The sequence below is a fragment of the Panthera uncia genome, assembly GCF_023721935.1.
Source record: "Panthera uncia isolate 11264 chromosome B3 unlocalized genomic scaffold, Puncia_PCG_1.0 HiC_scaffold_1, whole genome shotgun sequence".
Lineage (NCBI taxonomy): Eukaryota > Metazoa > Chordata > Mammalia > Carnivora > Felidae > Panthera > Panthera uncia.
In genome coordinates this window covers 81152912-81174717 of record NW_026057582.1, presented here as the reverse complement: position 1 = coordinate 81174717, position 21806 = coordinate 81152912, and the positions used below count along the sequence as shown (strand labels likewise).

At 42.1% G+C, this 21806-nt stretch overlaps 1 protein-coding gene across 1 annotated transcript in view; it reads left to right on the top strand.

Annotated features, from left to right (window-relative positions):
* The window catches only part of RASGRP1 (RAS guanyl releasing protein 1), a 78280-nt gene that overhangs the window by 2450 nt on the left and 54024 nt on the right, over positions 1–21806 (top strand). Inside the window, exon 2 of the mRNA XM_049613303.1 lies at positions 2083–2267. Within this exon, the coding sequence (XP_049469260.1) occupies positions 2083–2267 (185 nt within the window). The remainder of the gene's footprint in view (positions 1–2082; positions 2268–21806) is intronic.

The window sequence follows — 21806 nt, the reverse complement described above, 5'->3', positions numbered from 1 at the left end:
GTGGCAGTCTCCTTCTAATTCTAATGTAGTGAAAGTTGTATGGTCCCAAGCACAGTAAATATTTATCAAATAAAGCCAGAGAGGCATCAGGTACAAATCCCAGATCTAGCACATATGAGCTGTACAGCCGTAGCTATGTCATTTAGCAGCTTTTAGATTCAGTTTCAACTTCATGTAATGGAGGTGATCTCTTTCTGGGGTGTAGGCTTTAAAAATCATTTAAACCTCCCAGTACGGTGCATGTGATATCATAGGTGCTAATTTCATTATGGTCATTATTACTTTCTCTTGATTTCAGATACTGATCTGATCCTGGGGTTATCACAGGGCCTGGATAAAAATCAGTAATGGTCAGAAACTTAAGTCCTGTAACACCAACTTGATCTTTCAGAAATCACTTCCTTGGGTTAGTAGATTCTGAGTAGCCAGTTGTTGATGCAATTTCACTGGGCCCACCCCAGGCCAAAAGCAGAGTCCAGTGGTCACTGCCGGACCAGCGCCATGGAGCTAGTTTGAAACAGATCAGAGGGCATGGTCTTCCCTCCACTAGTCTGGCTGTGTACCGGGTGGCCCGTAGTTCAGTACACTCTCTTTTAGCAGAGAATCCATGTGTGCCCCCAGCATTTCATTTTGATCAAAGCATTTCAGCCCCTTCTGGGGGATGAGATTATATCTTACTGGAGCAGCTTCCCCCAACACTCCACCTGGAACTGGTTCTCTCTCTTCTGAGAACATCATGCTTCTTAGGCTTGACACCCACAGGACACTTAAGATTTATAGAGCTGTCTTTTCATGGTGTAGGTCTGATTCTCCAACTAGACTTTTGAATTAAGGAACTTCTAGTTTACCTTTCTACAACAGCAGCAATAACTAATGTAAGGAGTATGTCTTACAGTTTACAGAGTACCTCACATAGACTGTCTCACTCCAGTCCCCTTCCCCTCTGGCTTATCACAGTGTCTTACTAATAGAATAAGTACTTATTAACTAATGCCCTTATGTGTTTATCAAAATATATAGTGAGTGGCTAAAGTTATGGATTTGAGGTACAAATTTTTTTGTCTCCTCTTCGGTCGTAAACTCTGAAAGAACCAAAGCCACAGAATTAATTATATGTTCAAAGAAGTTAACCAGCAACGACACCCATCACTATTAAACCTGAAAAGATTATAGATATGCATCTGTGTATTTAAATAGGAAAGAAAGTAAAATACTTCGTCATTTTGCAAACAACTTGACCTGTACTGATGAGGTCATGACCAAAGACAAAAGCTAATTGAGAGAGAACATAGGTGACCTATTGGATTCCTAAGCCATTTCCGGATCCAGACCTCTCCTTTTACATTCAATTCTGAAATAAAGCTCACATAAGCTCTGCTTTTTTTTTTTTTTTTTTTTGAAATCAGTATTCCCCAATTAAGGACTTGATGGAATGATAATATTTAGTGGTAAAAACTGACATATAATGATTGCCAGTATTATCAACAATGGAAAACGGAATCTTCAAGATTTGTGAGAAAGGCAAGATTAGCTGAAAATCTGAACACCTCCACTGTAAATCCTCTCCCTTGCACATGGGTCCTTAGTCTTTGACTTCTCCCCTAAAGTTCAGAGGTGTTTTTGAGGCCACCTGACCTTCTGCAGCATCTCTGGTATTACTCAAGATGAATGAATTTAGTTGAAGATGAGACCAAATAAAACAATGCTTCAGACCCAAGTCAGTGGACTTCCAGCTAAAATATTGGTAGGAGCTAAGGACTACCTACGTGGCCTGGCCTCTGCCTCTCTGGTTCAGGAGCCAGAGCCAGCAAGCCAAAGCAATTCTAATCCCAGACTGAAGAGCCCTCGTTGCAGCCCTGAAATCTTACCTTATTATTTGCTTGGGAGATGTCTCTTTAACAGCCAACCAGTCCGTTTGGTGCGTTTGCCAAGTGGGAGGGGTATGTCTTCTATCAGCCCAACTCTCAGGATTAATTGTCTTATCTCTACTCCTTTCCTGCCCAATCTGCCTTCAGAGCTTGGAGCTGCCAGTCTGTCCCCTGGCTGCTTGGCTTGCACTCACTGCCTCCCCTCTTTCCCCAGGAAACCTTCTCATGGCTGCAGAGCTGCCACTAAAGCAAAACTAGAGGCAAAGTCAGCCAGCAGCCCCTTCCCTTCTCATCCCAGCCTGGCCCAGATCACCCAGTTCCGCATGATGGTGTCTCTAGGACATTTAGCCAAAGGAGCCAGCCTGGACGATCTCATCGACAGCTGCATTCAGTCTTTTGGTGAGTTCGCTAACTACCCACATGCATAAAAATCTATTACTTTGTTCTTCCTTAAAAAGTTGCTTTGTGGAATATCAACCTAGATTGTATTTTGGCTTTAAAAATATCTTTTGAGCCTTTGAAATGTTGGAGACCATGTGCAGTGCCTATGGCACATGACTGTGTGGGTGTAATAGGTCGTGATGAGAGGCGTGATTTCAAGTGAGAAAAGTTACGGAGGAGAGTTTGCATTTCCATTTCTCTTAGGATGGAGGTTGTTCCTGTGATGAGAAATCTCATAAAATGCTACTGTGCCTCTGGTGCTTTGACATTCTTCTGCCCTTGTGTTCGTAGGGCACACAAATACAAGGTTACGTGAGCAAACACTGTTATCAAACAGAAATTTGAAAGCCTTTGGATCATGTGGATGATAGAGTGTAATAATCCCCCTTACAAATGGAGGGTAGTTGTGAGGGACTAGGAAAGGACAGGATTTAAAGCCAGAATGTCTGTGACTGGAAGATACTGGTTAGGAAGTATTTGTGATTGGGGGTCAGGGATCTGGGCGGGGGGTAAGCAGACACACACATGGACCGTGACTTCTCTAGAATGCTGCCCTCTGTCATCACCATTCTCAGCCTGAAGGGTGCACGGTTTCATGCAGCTCACAAGCGGTTATCTGCAAAGATGCCCATTTTTTTAAAAAAATCTTATAAGCACTGTCTTTTTTTGGATTGTGATTTGTGAAATAGTGATTGAAAAATACTATATATTGGTTCCCCTCAAAAAAGGAATTATTAAGATCGATGGAAAATTCATAGATTTCCAGCATCACTGCTCCCCCCTCTGTGCCCCCTTTGAGCCCCTGCGTCTCCCACCAGGAAGCAGATGAGCACAGGTGGCTCAGCTCAGAAGTGCCTGCCCATCTTAGACCCTCGTGGAGCCTCCTGGGGGATGTAGGGGAGGCTCGACCCGATCCCAGGCAGCACAACACGCAAATCAGTTAGAATTCAGAACTAGGGATTCTTGGCTGGACATGTTTACCATTGGGCCAGACCTTATTTATGGAATCGGGAAAGATTTGACATCTTAGGGATACTTGTTTAGTACACTACAAGTACAAAATTGAGTAGTTCTTATGATTTCCACATTGGTTTAAAGCAGCAGTTCTCACATGTTGGTGCAGAATCACATGGAGGTTATCTTTTTTATGAACACAGATTGCTGGGCCCTGCCCCCAGAGTTTCTCCTCTGGTGGATCTGGGGTGGGGCGCAAGGATTTACATTTCTAACAAGTTCCCAGGTGATGCTGATGTAGCTGATCCACTTACTCACTTTGAGAACACTGCAATATTGTTGTAGGCTTTTTAACTTGGAAAAGAGGGAGCACTTTTATTATTACTAGGTGAGCCTCAAATTTTAATTAAATTTGTATGTATTTACACTCTAATTTTTCAGTTAAGAAAAATTAACTGAATGAATGGAATGAATGATTGTCTGTTTTAAAATAATCTTAGAAAATACACGAGCAAGGAGGTGAACCTAGAAGTCAGGAGACTAGCGGGCAGGTGGCTATGAGGAGCCATTGTTCTTCCTGGGTCTTACTTTCAACTGGCTCCCAACTGGAATGAGCTACAAAGATCCTCACGCAGTCTTGGTAGTCCTACATACCAGTCTTTTTGCAGGGCACTGTTGCTGTTTCAGGAATAAGGATGTTTATTCTTTTTCCATTTCACTTTTGAGAAAATGGGGACCGGGAATGTATTTATCACTAACTTTCTTCCTCTTGTGCCAATCAGGCAACTGCTGGCTGAGGTCAAAGCTGTTTTCCTAACCTTCCAATAATCATGACATCTACCTGAGAAATAGATGACCAGTTCTGAAGTCCTTCCCCAAAAGAACCAAGCCTAATCCACTCCCCTCAACAAATCCTACAGAGGCAAAAGATGTATTGTTTTCTGGAATATGTTGAACTGAAAAAAGTACCCTAAAACCCAAAAGCTTTAAAAATCCCATAGAGTCCAAGAGTCTTATCCACCCTGAGGAAGCACTGATTAAGCCCCTAATGGCAACAGACACGGGCTAGGCAGTGCACAAGGAGAATTAGTGTGACCAGACCCCTGTTCCAGTATCAGAGCTTAGAATACCTGAGAAAGGCACCTTTCAAGGGAAAAAAGATAGATACACAAGGCAGGGAAATAATCCAAGGCATGTAGGAAGAATAAATTCTTTATACATGTGGAGTTTTGAGAAAGTTCATTTCAAGGGTAAGGATGGATTAGGGAGAACAGCCACTGTTCAAACTCCTCTTTGGCCATGGGATTGCAGGGGAAAGGTGGGTAAGTAAGATCTCAAAGTTTTGCATAGTATGCATGCACGGTTTCCTGCCACAGAATTTATATGAGAGAGATGGAAAAGAAAAGACATGCTATGTCTGGAGGGAGTGAGAGACAGCACGTGATTTTCACTCATGGGGTATCGTGGCCATGTGTCGCCGGGGAAGGGAGGGGAGCGGAGTTCGAACAACAGAGGTGAGCAGAGCTGGGGATCATGAGCAGCTCTTGACAAAGAATAATCCGTGGCAGAGTGCCTGCCGGTGCTTCTGGAGGTCTCCTCGGAGGTGATCCGAAAATAGTAGAGTGAGCCTTCTGTTTCCCTTGAACCTCTTCTTACTAGTTATTTTCCCATGTTTGTATCGGAAAGTTTTGCTTTAGAAGAAAGCAGTCTAGCTTAGTTTTTTGTTAATGAGTTGAGATGTCTTATTTTAATGCCTGTGAAAAGAGAGGGAAATGGTACAGACATGTGGGGAGACTTTTATTATTGGTTTGGTTTTGGTAATCTTGCACTTCAGACTCTGGTTGCAGCCACTCTCCCACCAACTTGGGGGGAGGAAAAAAAAAGGAAAAAACACCTGTTTTGAGCATAAAGACTAATTAATTAATTTCTACTACCTTTTCAGCCGCACCTTCATGCAGATGCTTTGAGGAGGTTTGAATTAGCTAAAGCAGTATGGTGCAGTATGGTTTCTATTAGCCAGATCTGGCTATTTACATATACATTTCAACTAATTAAAATTAAAGTAAATGTAAAATGTAGTTGCTAAGCCTCACCCGGCATATTTCAAGTGCTCAGTATCTGCAAGTGGTAGCTGCTGCTGAACAGAGTAAACAAAATATTTCCGTCATGTATGGCAGAAAGTCTGTTGCGCAGTGCTGGATGGGGTAGATGGTTGACTTGAAGGGGGAAAGCAACAGAGAGACCTTCTGGAAACTGTGGAACTTGCATATTTCTAGCATCTCTAGGTAATAGCCTGAATACTCGCTGAGGTATCATAGACATTTGGATTTAGCATCTTTACTGATGCCTCTCTCTTTAGTGTTATTAACCATTAATTACCACCCACACTGTTCTCAGAGAGAGGACTTATGACAGTGCTTTTAAGGATGGGTGACCAGCACATACATATTAAGGGTAGTCTTGAAGGTCTCACAGCAAGCCTCCTATTGTCACATACAGGGTTACAGATCTGTGATTAGAAACTCAGAGCCTTGAGTCATAGTTCATTGCTTTAACCATGAGACAACCCACTCCCACCTTCTGTTTTAATTGGAGGTCATGCTTTACATTCTCAGCAAATTATTGCCCGTTAATCCACTCTTCAGCTGAGCATAATGAGGCAAATCATCACAACCTGGTACATTTATGTCAAATGTATGTGAATCACACCATCTGTTTCAGGGGTAGAAAAGACCTATGAGATCATCTGGTTTTTAATGTTTTCACTTTTTAAGAGGGCTGCCAGCATTTGGGACCAAACGGAAGGCTTCTCATGTCCAAATTCACAAAACTTCCCTTGTTCCCTTCTGAATGCCAGACAACTTTCAGCAGCATCAGAAAGAAAGCTATGAACGTGTCCCAGAAAGGGACCCTCAGCAAGGAACCCTCCTGCTCCCAGGTGGGGTGTAGGCGGACATTCAGCGTCTCTGTCGTACCTGTCAGTGTGAAGGGAAACGCAGCTTAGCTGATACCTTTATATTTATAGAGCGTTGTTTATTTTTTATTGGAGCTCCATATGTATTGGTTTTCTTTTAAACTCAAAACAGCTCTGAAATTGGAGGGTCAGGTGGTATTGTCTCCCCTGGACAAATGAGAAAATAAATTGGGCCTCTGAGAATTGACGCAATTTGCCTCGTGCCCTCAGTCTAGAGAGAAAACATGCTGCTCGAGTGCTTTTTCCTCTGTCCCCAACAGCCCCTTGCAACCTGAGCTGGGGCTCACTCAGACCCCTCTCCCAGGAAGGCCCCTCTTCGTGCATGGGATACCTGCATGCCACACGGGACATACCTGAACCCTGTGCCCACCTTCTGCAGGCCTGGTCTCCCCCAGATTAGAAGTTAAACTCATTCAATATGAGGACTGTTCATTGGACCCCACATATATATGTCTGCCTGAAATACTATCTTGAGCAAAGTGTTAATTAAAATTTCCCATAGGTATTGTGCTAATGCTATACAAAGGCCTCCCAAACTAATAGGTATATTTTCTGCAGCACGGAACACTTAGATGTTAGACGTATTTTATAGACCTCAGCTTGTTAAGGGCAAAACATTACACCCACTTTTAAAAATTGGAGCCAAAGAAGGCAAACACACACTTTTTGGGACCACACACAGTTCCCTCTGTGGCAAAGGGAAGGCTAGGGATTTCTTACCACTCTGCAGGTTACAGTCTGTGCACTACAGTGAGGTGTCCAGAGGCAACAGTAACACAAGACCAGAAGCCAAGGGCCATGATATCGAAGGGCACTCAGACCCAAGGACGGGCAACTCCAAGGAACAAAGCCAAGTGTAGTGTCAAGAAGGGACTGAAAGCCATGTCCATTGTCGAACACAGGTCCTTTGTGAAGAAGACCCAAGGTGACCCAGTAGCCTCCTCAGTGGAACCCCCAGGTGCTTGGGTGTCACATACAAAGGATGGTCCTTGGGACACGCATGTTCTAAGGCTTCTAGGCATCAGAACAGCTCCAGGGCGTCCCTGTCATTAGCCCTCTGGAGCAAATTCACATCCTGTGATCCAGATGCTATTTATTCCAAGCAGTACCTTTGCTGCATCTTCGACAGGCTGGCATCACCCAGTGCCCAGCCTGGCGTGTCCGCCTCTCATGGCTGTGAGGTACAGTGACTGCCAGGCTCAAGAAAGAAGGAGATAGGAAACCCCTGTCACTCGAATCTGTCTCTCCTGCCTGGTGGTGTTGACGGCAAGCTTTCCTCTGTCCAGAGAGATGAGGGTTACCACTGGGAGACATAGACAGACAGTGGACTGACGTTGGTTGAACACTTACTTCTTATGGGCTGTAGGGTACTGTGCGTTTACCTGAACTGGGCCCATCAATCTTTACAACAATCCTAATTAATAGGGAGTGGGAGCTCGGGGTGTCACATAACCTGGGGAACTTGGCCCAGTTCATTAGTTGGAGAGCCACTGGGATCTGAACTGTGGTCATCTTGTCCCCGATGCTCTTGTTCTTTCTACTCTACCAGAGGTTCTCCAACTTGAACATGAACAGTAATCATCAGGGGTGGGGTGTGTGCATTTAGATTCCTGAGGGTCAACTCCAGAGATTTTCATTCAGCCAGCAGTCGCTGTGGTTTTGATGGAGGTGACCCATGAACTGATTGTGAGAAATACTGTCCTACAGCACACTTGCTATCCCTTCTCAACTGTGCCAACTTCCTTCCAAACTTCCTGCCTGTCAGCGGTTTGGCCGTGGAAATAGACAGCGTGGGTGTTCCTTGCAACTACAGTTTGGTTCTTTGCACTCAAAGGCAGCATTCCTCGCCTGCATTTCTGCCTTTAAGCCATGCTCAGACCAGTTTACTGGAGTGCTTAGGGCACTGGACCCCGTTGTATGCTTGTCCCCCATAGGACAGAGCGTGGCAATGCTGGGAAACGGGAGAGGTGCTTCATCTAAGTACTTCTCCAAAAGTGCTGCTTTGCCAACAGATGTTTTAAATTTTTTTTATTTTATTTTATTTTAGTTTAGTTTAGTTTAGTTTTGGGACAGAGAGAGACAGAGCATGAACGGGGGAGGGGCAGAGAGAGAGGGAGACACAGAATCAGAAACAGGCTCCAGGCTCCGAGCCATCAGCCCAGAGCCCGACGCGGGGCTCGAACTCACGGACCGCGAGATTGTGACCTGGCCGAAGTCAGACGCTTAACTGACTGCGCCACCCAGGCGCCCCTACCAACAGATGTTTTAAGGCCACTTGTTGACATGAAGGTTGTTGAGTCTGTGATGGAAACACATCAGGAAAGGATGTGAAAGCAAAAGCACTGTAATCAGTAGTTGACCGAAACAGCAGTGATTGGGCGGAGGCCACTGGAGGTGGTCTGAAGTGCGGGTCCTGCCCCAGGCCCTCCTCCTGGTGGTGGGACCGACCCTCTTCTGCTGGCGCGGTTACAGCTGCTGGATTTGGTGGCTTGTTCTTTAGGTAGTTTGGGCTACCACCTAGCTGGGGTTGTCCTAGAGAGGGAGACAACAGGGGAAGACGAAGAGCCCAAGCAAGGCTGGCTTCACCAGCACCATACTCGGTTTAGTGCCGTTACAGTGCTGAAGCTCTTAATCTGCAAAAGCAGTATTAGATTTTCAGGAGTTTTCAAGCCAGTTGTTAGACACAACCACCATTAAAAACCTGAAATTATATATTAAAAATGAAGGTAAGAGGGGCACCTGGGTGGCCTCAGTTGAGCGTCTGACTCAGTTTCAGCTCAGGTCATGATCTCACGGTTTGTGAGCTCGAGCCCCAAGTCAGGCTCTGTGCTAACAGCACAGAGCCTGATTCTCTGTCAGAATCAGGGATTCTCTGTCCCTCAATCCCAGAGAATTGGGATTCTCTGTCTCCCTTTCTCTCTGCCTCTCCCCTGCTCGCTCTCTCTCTCTCTCTCTCCCTCTCCTCTCTCCTCTCTCCTCTCTCCTCTCTCCTCTCTCCTCTCTCCTCTCTCCTCTCTCCTCTCTCTTTCTCTCTCAAAAATAAATAAACATTTTAAAAAATGAAGGGGCTCCTGGGTGGCCTCAGTTGAGCATCTGCCTCTCAGTTTCAGCTCAGGTCATCATCTCATGGTTTGTGAACTCAAGCCCCAAGTCCGGCTCTGTGCTAACAGCACAGAGCCTGCTTGGGATTCTCTGTCTCCCTCTCTCTCTTCCTCTCCCCTGCACACACACACACACACACACACACACACTCTCTCTCTCTCTCTCTCTCTCTCTCTCTCAAAAATAAACAAACATTTTAAAAAATGAAGGGGCTCCTGGGTGGCTCAGTTGGTTAAGCCTCTGGCTTCCGCTCAGGTCATGATCTCATGGTTTGTGAGTTCAAGCCCCATGTCAGGCTCTGTGCTGTCAGCTCAGAGCCTGGAGCCTGCTTCAGTTTCTGTGTGTGTGTGTGTGTGTGTGTGTGTGTGTGTGTGTGTGTCTGTCTGTGTCTCTGTCTGCCCCTTCCCTGCTCATTCTCTGTCTCTCTCTCGTTCTCTCTCTCAAAAATAAATATTTTTTTAAATGAAGGTAAGAACCCTCAAAACTCATCATTTCCTAATGCATGACCACATTTTACTATTATTCTCTATTCTCCCGAGGCTATGCCTGTGGTCCCCACACGGTATGAATGCTACACGGTGGTATGCTGTAGTATATGCATCTCCTCCCCGCCCCCTGATCCGTGAAATCATGCTGATTGCTTGAAATTGGCCTGGGTTTGGGGTATTTATACCATGGAATAAATGTTTGTCTACTAATCAGGGCTTCACATACACTAGTTACTAATCAGGGCTTCCTGTTGAACCCTGTCCCTGGAAAGGCCACTGTTAAAGGTTTCTGAGCATAGCACTTACTCCCAGCTGCAGGGTTTACTTACATAGCGAGGTGTCTGTGGTAAAACCAGAAATGTTATTTTGTATCCCCTAATTAGGAGAAATATTTTGTCATCCTTTGGCTTCCTTCATGTAACAGTCATATACAACAACTCCATGTGCTCTTCAAAGAAAAGGAACAGTTCACCTCAGCTTAGAGATAAGAAAATCAAATGTGGCTGAAGTTGAAAACTTTTCTTAAAGTGACAGTGGAACTTAAAACTAAAACTCAGTCTCACTCAGAAGTTGAAACTGTTTGTTTTCATTTTTGCCTTTTTGGTTTACCTCCTCTAAACATTCCCCATGATTCAGCTGTCTCTCATTTCTGACCAGCCAGACCTCAGTTTTGTGACCTCCGTTCTCCACGTGTTATATGCTCTGTTTCTGAGTCCATCTATGTACTCGTTTGCCTCCATTTCCCGCTACGTGGTAACAGGTGCTATTGGTAGTTGGATAGATAGGTAGATCGGTATTTATTATATATATAAATAATTCCAAGCTTTTGTTGAATATGTTTTCATAAGTTTCTTTTCCAACTATATTTCCAGTTTTGTGAACTATTCATACCCTTTATCACTCTCTGTTTAATGTTCTTATTATTAGAGGTTTGCAAAAGCTTTTTATTTATTTTTTTAAACATTTTTTTTAACGTTTATTTATTTTTGAGACAGAGAGAGACAGAGCTTGAATAGGGGAGGGTCAGAGAGAGAGGGAGACACAGAATCCAAAACAGGCTCCGGGCTCTGAGCTGTCAGCACAGAGCCTGACGCGGGGCTCAAACTCACGGACTGTGAGATCATGACCTGAGCCGAAGTCGGACGCCCAACCAACTGAGCCACCCAGGCACCCCTGCAAAAGCTTTTTAAATGAAAAGCTCTTTGAATACCATTTTCTATAGGCATCCCTCCCACCCCAATCCTATTTTCATATTTTATGTTGGTTTTGGGATATTAATGTCTAAAAATTTTACATTTTTATGTAGTTAAATTGCACCACATGTTTAAAATCTTTTGCTTTATTAACTCAGAATTTTCTTTAAAAATATCCTTTTTACACAGATACAGCGAATGCTCCATTGTCATTTTAATCAAAGTTTGAATAAATCTATTGTATGATACAGTTCTGTAACCCACTCTTGTGAATGATCAGTGAAAGCTTGTCAGTAGGTTTTTGCTGAAGAAAAAGAAGCCTCCAGTTTTGTTTCTGAGACTCATTGGCTTAAAACCAGAGAGTCTGGACAGTCACTTTGTCACTCAGGGCCTCAGTTTCCCCTCGCCATGATGGCGTTGAAGTGACTTCTGAAAGTGACAGTGTCTGGGAGAAGGTATCATAAGGTCTTCTTGATCATGATATTGAATGTGAATTTGAAGAAAGTTCTTTACAAGTAATTTCTATGTTTAAAGAAAATACTTTGTTCTATTTGAAGCCAGTACCCTTAGGGTGGAGACTTAGATAACCAACCAAATTTAAATCCATTTTTTCCTAAGTTATTAATATAGAGTGAGTCTATATTCTTACATGTTTTTACTATCATAAAATGTACATAGCATAAAATTTGCCACTTATATAGACTTTTAAACTATTTTAGTAGTAGTTAACTTGAGTATTTACTGTGAACAATATGGTGTTTGTATTAATATGTTATAGATACATATTATCACTTAATCCCCACCCTTTTATAAGTTCTTGTATTTACAAAGATCTGACACTTAGCTCTCATATTTACTTTTCACATTTTAATAACTTTAAAAATTGTGTTCACTACGGAAAATTTAGAAAATACAGATGAGCAAAAAGAACAAAATTGCAGTCCTCCTTTCTACCACCAAGAGCAAGATAAGCACTATGAACGTTGTTTGGTATATCTCCCTCTATTCTCTTCTGTGCATGTTTACATGTACTGTAGTCTTATTGACTTTTCTATGGTAGACTTACTGTTATTAACTCTTTGTTTTCCATAATTCACATTTTAAACAATTGTTATCTTAAAACCAATATTAGTATTGGTAAAGAGGTATGCTAGCATACAAAGTTGCTACTCAATCATCAAATTGATTTTTTTTTAAAGTTTTGCCATAATCTCTTCAAATGTGGGACATAAAGTTGAAGGTTGTTTGGCAAGTAAAATGAGCCTAACAAGGATCAAGAAAAGTAGCTACTCATTTCTTTCTAATGCTAAGTGCTATAAGCATGACTGATTAGAGTTATGATAAATCAAGGAAACAAAAAAATGCTTCCATTAGCTTAAAATTCTAGATGTGAAGGTTTGTTTTGTTTTTAATGCACAGAGAAAGTCAGATGGCTTTTGTTGAAGAGAAGCTTTGCTTTGAGAAACAATGAAAAAAATCTCCTGTCTTTATTAACTTTCTGAGAGAATCTTAAGAAGTAGCCACTGGGAAAGATACATAGCAGAAACACAAAGATGCCACAGTTTGGTACATCTGTGATTCTTCTGCAGAGTAAGAGAGGTGCTGGGCAGTGGTGTGGCATAGGCCACGTTGAGTACTTTGGTTTTTTCCAGAGAGTGGTCAAGGGCCTTGCTGAGGTTCTTTCCAAAATCTTGAAGCAGAAGATACTGCCAGGATGGAGTTTGGATTGGAGGGATACCAATGATTAATTGAAGTGGACAAAAAAAGTGAGGACTTTGAGGCACTATCCTTTTTTTTTTCTTTAATGAAATTTATTGTCAAATTGGTTTCCATACAACACCCAGTGCTAATCCCAACAGGTACCCTCTTCAATGTCCATCACCCACCCTTCCCTCCCTCCCTCCCAACCCCATCAACCCTCAGTTTATTCTCAGTTTTTAAGAATCTCTTATGGTTTGGCTCTCCCTGTCTAACTTTTTTTTTTTTCCTTCCCCTCCCCCATAGTCTTCTGTTAAGTTTCTCAGGATCCACATAAGAGTGAAAACATATGGTATCTGTCTTTCTCTGTATGACTTATTTCACTTAGCATAACACTCTCCAGTTCCATCCACGTTGCTACAAAAGGCTATATTTCATTCTTTCTCATTGCCAAGTAGTATTCCATTGTGTATATAAACCACAATCACTGAATTTACCCAAGGGATACAGAAGTGCTGATGCATAGGGGCACTTGTACCCCAATGTTTATAGCATCACTTTCAACAATAACCAAATTATGGAAAGAGCCTAAATGTCCATCAACTTATGATTGAGGCACTATTCTTGATGGGGGGAGGGAGAAGCAGAGATTGCCAGTTTCATAGTGAAGGAGAGAATGGGCTAACCAGAGTAGTCAAGCGCTCAGAGATGAAGTCATCTGGGAATTTCCGGGGTGGAGGAGAAAAGGTAGCCATGTCTGGCTTCCCTTCACTGATCACTCTGAACCACCATCCAGGACTCATTTTTCTAAGTTTTAAGAGGGCATCCACAGCATTTAGGAGGCCAAGAAATATTCCAGAATTAGCATTTATGAGTCTGTTGTGTTAGACTTTAGTACAGTCTACAGAAAGTTCTTAAATCTGATGAGCAGTTAATCATTTTGGTCAGTTTTACCTCCAGTTATTTAATGCCAGGTATATAGGGGGGTTTTCGTGCTCCCTTGCCCTCTTACTCCCCAGTTCATTAGCATCATGGGTTCCAGATTTACTCCATCCAAACCTGCCTTGGTGGGTTTACCATTTACCTCTACTCCCAGGTAGTTCAGGTCACACAGTGAGTCCCTCCAGCTTCTATGTGCTGTCTCCCAGAACTTAGTTGTGGTACTCATGCTGCTGGCTGCCGGGCCCTTCAGTTAATGCCAAGGGTAAGCTGAGTACTTGATCTCAGCGCCTGACTCTGGGCTTCACCTGTTTGGTCCTGCTTCAAGCCCCAAAGGAAAACTCTCTACACTTACTATACCCATGGTTCCCCAACCCTCTCTGTCCCCAGTGGCTTTGAGTCCCCTTACCTGGTCTGAAACCACCAATATCTACCTGAGATGGACTTAGCTTTAGTTAACTAAGAAACTGTGCCCTAAAAATTGCAAGAAAGCTAGAGAAGAACTCTCTGGATTGAGAGAGACTTAAGGGACATTTCACCCAGTCATAGTGTATGAATATTTTTTCTAAAAATTGTGTGCATGTGTGTATGTGCATATACATACACACATACACTGGTAATTATGTTAGTATATGATTATTTGTATTTGGAAATTTGTATGCTGACTGGATAATTCTCATGTTAGGGAATTACTATTCATTTTGTTTTAGGCATGTTAATGCATTTTTTCTTAAGAGTCCTTATTCTTAAAAGTCTATACTGAAATAGTTACTGTTGAAATATCGCATTTGGGATTTGTTTTAAACTAATATGAGACAGAGAAGTGAGTGGGGTACACATGGACCAAAATTGGCCATGTGTTGATAGTTGTTGAAGCTGGCCAAACCCGTAGAGGTTCTCCACATTGTTTTGCCCATTGTGGTAAACGCTTATAATTTTCCATAAGATCTTGGAGTGCCAGTCGGTAGATCATGCATCTCTTGAGGTTGTGAGTTCAAGCTTAGCATTGGGTGTAGAGATTACTTAAAAAAAATAAAATCTTAGAAATAAATATAACTTTCCATAAGATCTTGAAAAGTGTTCTCAAACCTAAGAAAAGTAGATGATTAAGAACTAAAGAAAATTCAAAGGAATGTATTGTTCTAACTTTCTTGGATGATGAGCTAGAGTACCAGGTTTGTGTTAAGGAGGGAAGCAGAGAGTAAAGAATAAAAATGGGGTACTTTGTTGCCATATCACTGAAATTATTTATTCATGTCCCGTGCTCGATTTTCCCCATCACATGCAGCCTGTTCTCTATTTCAGCATAGAGATGTTGAATTTCTTGTATCCAGAAAGACAAAAAATAAAACCGAACACTTTCATCTTCAACCCCATCATCACAGGTGGGAGTTGGAGTGAAGTGAGAGAATGTTGTAGTCTCTCCCCACCGCACCTCACCCTCACACAGCCAGTTTTGATCTGGAAAATGCCATGGCTTTGGCACAGCCTGATTTCAGCAAGGTAGTGAGCAGACTGCAGAGGGACCCATGGGAGACCACATAGCACCATGGTCTTTGGGATCTGTCCTGACTCTACCACTCACCAGAGGCTGGCCTGTGACAGGCTGTTTTACTGTCATTTTCTCATCTGCAAGATAGATGGTAAGGGTGAAAAATATGAAAGGTTTTAGTTTGGGTGAAAATTAAATATGGTCTCTTATTATAAATAAAGCATTTATGGAAAATATTATCAAAATGCCATTACACAGTAGATACTCAAAAATAGTAGTAATCATCATTGCCATGGACTCGAATGTTAGTGAATCAGTCTCTCAGATTAATACAAACTGCCAAAGGATCCAAAACCACATTTTGGAGATTTAAGATGGAGATATGTGGCTGGAATGGCTTTGTCAAAGAAATAACCAGGATGTTTTAATGATAGACAAGCATGAGCCTAAGAAATAGTGCTATACATATTTTAAAATTTTACATGAACTTGAGCTACATTAATAGTTCAGCAAATAAGTTGTTCAGTAAATAAAGCAATTCTCTCATTTCTCAAACTATTAGAACAATGACAGAAATCTAACATGAACTATCCTATGGAATTTATTAAAAGGAATGTAAGTATTTCATATAACTAAGGCACGAGAAGATGCCTTAGGATGCCTATAGGATGCCTGTGGAGGCCTTGGGAACATCTGAAATTAGGGACTAGAACATTATCAGGAGACACTAACATGTCTCTGTCTCTTTCTCTGCCCTTACTGTTCCCCTTCTTCTATCTGTTCTCTTTCTCTTCTCTCACTGGCTTGCTTCTGTTTGGCAGTTAATCATTCTCTTTCAGTGAAGATTTGTTTCCTTCATGGACAGGAAGTATGGCACTAACATCTGCAAATCTTGCATCTCTTACCATTAGAGATTTAATTTTTCCCCCCTCAAGTTCAACGAAAAAATTGCCAGGGAAGAACTTGATTGGTTCCAATTGAGGCTGTTGCTTGAACCAGTGATCTGTGGTCACAAGGGTGGAGTCATTTAAGAATGGAGCCTTTCTCTCTAGAACCACATGAGTGAAGTTGGGGAAGTAATGTTTCCCAAAGGAAGGCTGATGTTCTGGGCATACAAAACAATATCTGTCTATTGCACCAAGACCTGACCAAACACTAGAGTACAAAGTGTTATTAAATTCAGGTTTAGTCTCTGGGTCTTAAGATAGGAATGGAATGTTAGAGACAGGATAGAGGAGATAAACAGTTAAGAAATGATATAGAAATAGAATCTATGAGAATATAAGATGGCAGCACCTGAAAAGAAGACAAATAAGTGGCTTTTTCTTTCTTCTTTGACTTAACAGTGTTGGGCATACATATGCCCTGATACTGTTAAGCAAAGAAGAGTTGGTATGAATTCTTTACCTCCGAGAGGATGAAGAATAAATGGATTTAAATTTCAGCAAACAACTGAAGCTTCCCATTCGTAAAGGTATTAAACATCAAAATAAGAACTTCCAGGTTTGGCTGTAATTAAATATTGGGTACTAGAATTATTTTCCTTCTGTAAACAACTATGTAACTGGACAAAATATGTGAAGCAGGTATTTTCAGGTATTGAATGACAGGACAGACTTGTAATTGTGGATGAAATCAAAAGACACAAGGTAAACCCAAAATTTATCTTGGCTCTCTGCTTTGGGGCACTTTACAAATTGTGGTATAGGGAACTAGGGCCCAGATAGCAGTGTCTTACCTGACAGAAGAAACAGAGTTTATATTCAGGGCTTCTGGGATGGCTGGCATTGGTGGAGTTGGGTACTAGGGAGAAGGGATCTCCTTTAGTCTTAGGCCAAATACTAAACATGGTGGGAATCCATGACACCAAATAGTTAAGGAGGTCTGTGAGACAGAAGAAGTTTCATCGCCTGAGAAATACTGCAGTTACAACTGGCCAGAATGGAGAGAGAGAACACTTTGGGCATTCAGTTGAAACATAAAAAAGATTGCAACATAGGCGTTGAGGTACTCTAGCCCTAGAATAAGAGCTAGTCTTGACCCATCCTAATAAAGCCTAAATCTAAGCCTTGACGGGATCAGTTTGAGGTTCCCATAAATTAACTGCCTCTGCAAAGAAATGTGATCCAAATTCTCAGAATTGTGTCCACTGTGTCCAGCATGTAACATCAAACTGCAGGAAAATATGACCCATGACCAGAAGAAAGAAGGTTAATAGAAATGAACTGAGTTGATGCAGATGTTGGAATTAGTATATAAGGAATTTAAGACAACTATTATAAAGATGTTGAAGGATTTAAAATAAGATGAATGGGGAGTGGGGTGCCTGGCTGGCTCAGTTGGTGGAGTGTATACTCTTGATCTTGAGGTTGTGGGTTTGAGCCCCACTTTGGGTAGAGATTAAAAATAAAATCTTTAAAAATAAGGTGAACAGATGGGCAACCTCAATAGAGAAATGGAAACAATAAAAGGAATCAAGTGGAAATTCTAGAAGTGAAAAATACACCAAAAGGAAAAATTCACCAGATGGGCTTAATATACTCCATTGGATACTGAGAAATGGAAGATCTGTGAATTTGAAGGCAAGTCAGTATCTCAGAAAAGACTGGGGAAAAAAATGGAACAAAAACTAGAGTTTCAGGTGACACAACTAGAGCTGATATGGAGATGAAGGGACCTGGGACAGCCAAAACAACCTGAAAAAGAAAAGTAAAGTTGGAAATTTTACAGTGCCTGATTTAAAGATTAACTGTAAAGCTACAACAATCAAGACTGTGAAGAAAAATATATCAGTGGAACAGAATAATGAATCCAGAAATAAATCCACATATATGGGCAATGTACCAAAGCAAGTCAACGGAAAAAGGAATGTCAACAAATGGTGACAGAACAAGTGATATCCATGAAAACAAACAAACCATTACCTATATTTCATACCATATACAAAAAATAATTTGAGATGAGTCTGGGACTTGAATATAAAGTTAAAACAATAAAGTTTCGGGGCGCCTGGGTGGCGCAGTCGGTTAAGTGTCCGACTTCAGCCAGGTCACGATCTCGCGGTCCGTGAGTTCGAGCCCCGCGTCAGGCTCTGGGCTGATGGCTCGGAGCCTGGAGCCTGTTTCCGATTCTGTGTCTCCCCCTCTCTCTCTGCCCCTCCCCCGTTCATGCTCTGTCTCTCTCTGTCCCAAAAATAAAAAATAAAAAAAAAAAAAAAACAACGTTGAAAACAATAAAGTTTCTAGAAAGAAATTTAGAGGAATATTTTTGCAAACTTGGGGCAGGTATTTTTAGACATAATGCAAAGAACTTGCCATTAATGATATATTTTGTAAGTTGGACTTCATAAAAATAAAAAAATTCTGCTCATCAAAGGATACCATTAAATAAGTAAATGGCCAAGCCACAGAATGGGGGAAAATGCTTGGCAATACATACCTTTCAAGAACCTTTATTCAAAATCTATATATAAAGAACTGGAACAACCGAATAGTAAAGACCAATGTAATTGCATGGAAAAATAGTTGAACTCCAGCTTCACAAAGGAAGATACATAAATGCAAATAAACACATGAAAAATCCTCAACATTACTGGAAAATGTGAATTATAATCTGAGATACCACCAGGCGCCCACTAGAAAGGCTAACACTGAAGACTGACAACAGCAATAGGTGAGGAGGCGGAGCATCTGGAACTCTTAAACATTACAGATGGTGTTGTGAAATGATCTGATCACTTTAAAAACTGTTCAGTTTTTTATAAAGTTAAGTATACATCTACCCGATGGCCCATCACTTCCACTCCTAGGTGTTTACGCAAGAGGAATGAGAACATGTATCCACAATATGACTTGTGTAAGAGGGACCATAGCAGCTGTAGACCCAAAAATCCCATGCTGAAAGCAACCCAAATGCCACTGAACATCAAAAAGAATAAGAAGAATGTTATTTATAGAATAACATACCCACCCAGCAATAAAAAGGAATGGACCACTGATACAGTTAACATGGGTTAACCTCTAAAACATTTTGCTTTGTTACACACAAAAATACATACTGTATGATTCCAATCATGTGAAGTTCTAAAATAGGCAAAACTAAATCTGTGATATGAAAAAATTACAATAGTGGCTTCATGGTGGGTCGAGTCGGAGGAGCTGACTGGGAAGATTAGGGAATTTACTGAGTCATAGAAATATGCTAAGTGTTGAGAGGAGTCTGGGTTACATGGATGTATGTATTTGTCAGAAGATGTCAAACTGTACATTAAGATATGTGCCTTTCATTGTACCTCAATTAAGATAGAAAAAGTTATTTTAAAAAAAGACAACGGCAGCACCCAAACAGGTGATGAGAAAACTGTAGAAGTTCATTCTGTAGGAACTTTAAGAGAGGGGAGGTCTCCTTTTAGCAATCTGTGGCCCCATGGCAGGGTTTGCTAGAAGGCAGAGCAAGACTTTTGAAGGCAGCAGCAGATGACTAACTTCTGGTTCACCTCTGGTCTAATCCTTTGGGTTCCTCTGTGGTTGTGTGTGCTCTAAAATGTGAGGAACAAGATCTGAGGGACAAAATGTCTAGTAACTCAGAGGCCAGGGCTCCCCTGTGATGACTCGTAGGGCAAGGGTAGGGAGATAAATAAGACCACCCACAGGGGCGCCTGGGTGGCGCAGTCGGTTGAGTGTCCGACTTCAGCTAGGTCACGATCTCGCGGTCCGTGAGTTCGAGCCCCGCGTCAGGCTCTGGGCTGATGGCTCGGAGCCTGGAGCCTGTTTCCGATTCTGTGTCTCCCTCTCTCTCTGCCCCTCCCCCGTTCATGCTCTGTCTCTCTCTGTCCCAAAAATAAATAAAAAACGTTGAAAAAAAAATTAAAAAAAAAAAAAAAGACCACCCACATATTTTGTTTTTTAATCATTCTTTTGAGTTTGTTCCGATTGCTTTACCAGAGTTGCTGAAATGCTATAAAATAACTAGCGTTCAGTCAATCCCCCTGTGAGTTCTCTCCCTGGCAGAAGTGTTGTTAGTGGTAAAAAGCCAAGAATTGGGTGGTGAGAAAGGGAATGAGAAGTGTTTTAATATCATGGATAAAATGCCCCAGTTTAAACAAAGTAGACCAGGGTCATCCGTGGGATTGAACTTTTGGTGTCCCTTCATCACGCCTGGGAAGTGATAGACCCCAGTGAACACTTCCTACCATACCAGGGGCAGAGGGGAAGAAGACTGCCTGCACATCACCATAGACAAACACCATTAATGAGGAGAGCCTGTGAAGACCCCAGGAGAGCTGACATCCTTATTTTGGAGAGTTTGAAGGGCCCTCATCTCTGCTTCAGGGGTAAAATACCACCTCAGCATACGGCTGTGCAAGCCCGATCGAGAAGAAAGCTTTGCTAGTTAACAGTAGGAAGCTCCCTGTGGCCCAGATCAATTACCTTTGATCATGGTCCTCTGGCACACCCCACATTGATTTCTGATGTGCTTCTGATTGTGCTTTATAAGTTAGAACTAACCAAGGCCCACTGGGCATCGGTAATGTTGATACCAGGTCGCCTGTTTACTTCCCTTGTGTCTAGCCCTGAAAACAGCCAAAAGACCTCACCACTGATCTCTGGAATTGGATGTGTCCTCACGGGGTCATATCATAGCTTGCAGACCTACCCCAGGGTGTGGAATGAACTAAACAGTCTCAACCAGCCTAATCAAACTTGACCGATCATCAGATCCCTAAAGAGATTTAAAAAAAAATTCTGTGCCCTATCCCCAGCTATCTTGATGCTAGCAGGTATGAGATGGGGGCTTGGAACCTGTTTTGGGGGAGGTTGTCTGGTTTATTCTTGCTTGTTTTTAAGCTACCCAGGAGGTCTTGAAAAATCAGGTTTGATACGTTCATTTGCTTCTGGATAAGCCTGAACATATTCTTTCTAATATAGAAAACCACTGATTTCCAACCCCCCTCCCTCCCTGAAACTCTTCATTAAGGCCTCCTCACGGTGGGGGGATCCACTTCACCTACCAAAGCCCAAAATTTTACACTATTGGGAACATTTTCTATTATGTTATCTCTTTTCAGAATGACTGTTATTATGTAAATAGTGGTTGACGATTATTGAAGTCTCCAACACCTTAATAGAGACACCTTTCCTATGGTTTCTGTAAGTAACCACATGTGCTGAGAGGCAGAAGGGAAAGGGAAAAAACACACCAGGTAGGGAAAGCATTGAAGTGCTCACCTGCTTCATATTCAGCTCTAGACCTCTCTGGACTGGCCGAAAATTATAATTTTACTTAAGTCACTAGTATGGATTGGGCAGATATGCCAGGTGGTGCTTCTAAGGGACCAAAGATGAAATGAGGATATTTACCCCCACTGTGATAAAACTCAGCCCAGCAGGTGAAGCGAAAGCCTTGCCAACTTTCAGCCCCCCTCCCTGCTGACTTCTTACACATTTGGGGGGTCTGAATTTGTTTGAAAGTGAGTGGTCCAGCATCTCTGTGACAGATCCAGGGAGCCCTAAAGTCTTTGCTCCTTTGTAATCATGGATGGCTTCCGTATGGTTCCTCAGCTTCTAGAGCAGATGGGGAAGGGTGTGGATGGGGAAGGAAGTTCAGAATTAAGATGCTAAGGCTGGCAAAGTGAGGTGGGAGTGATAATAATTGCAA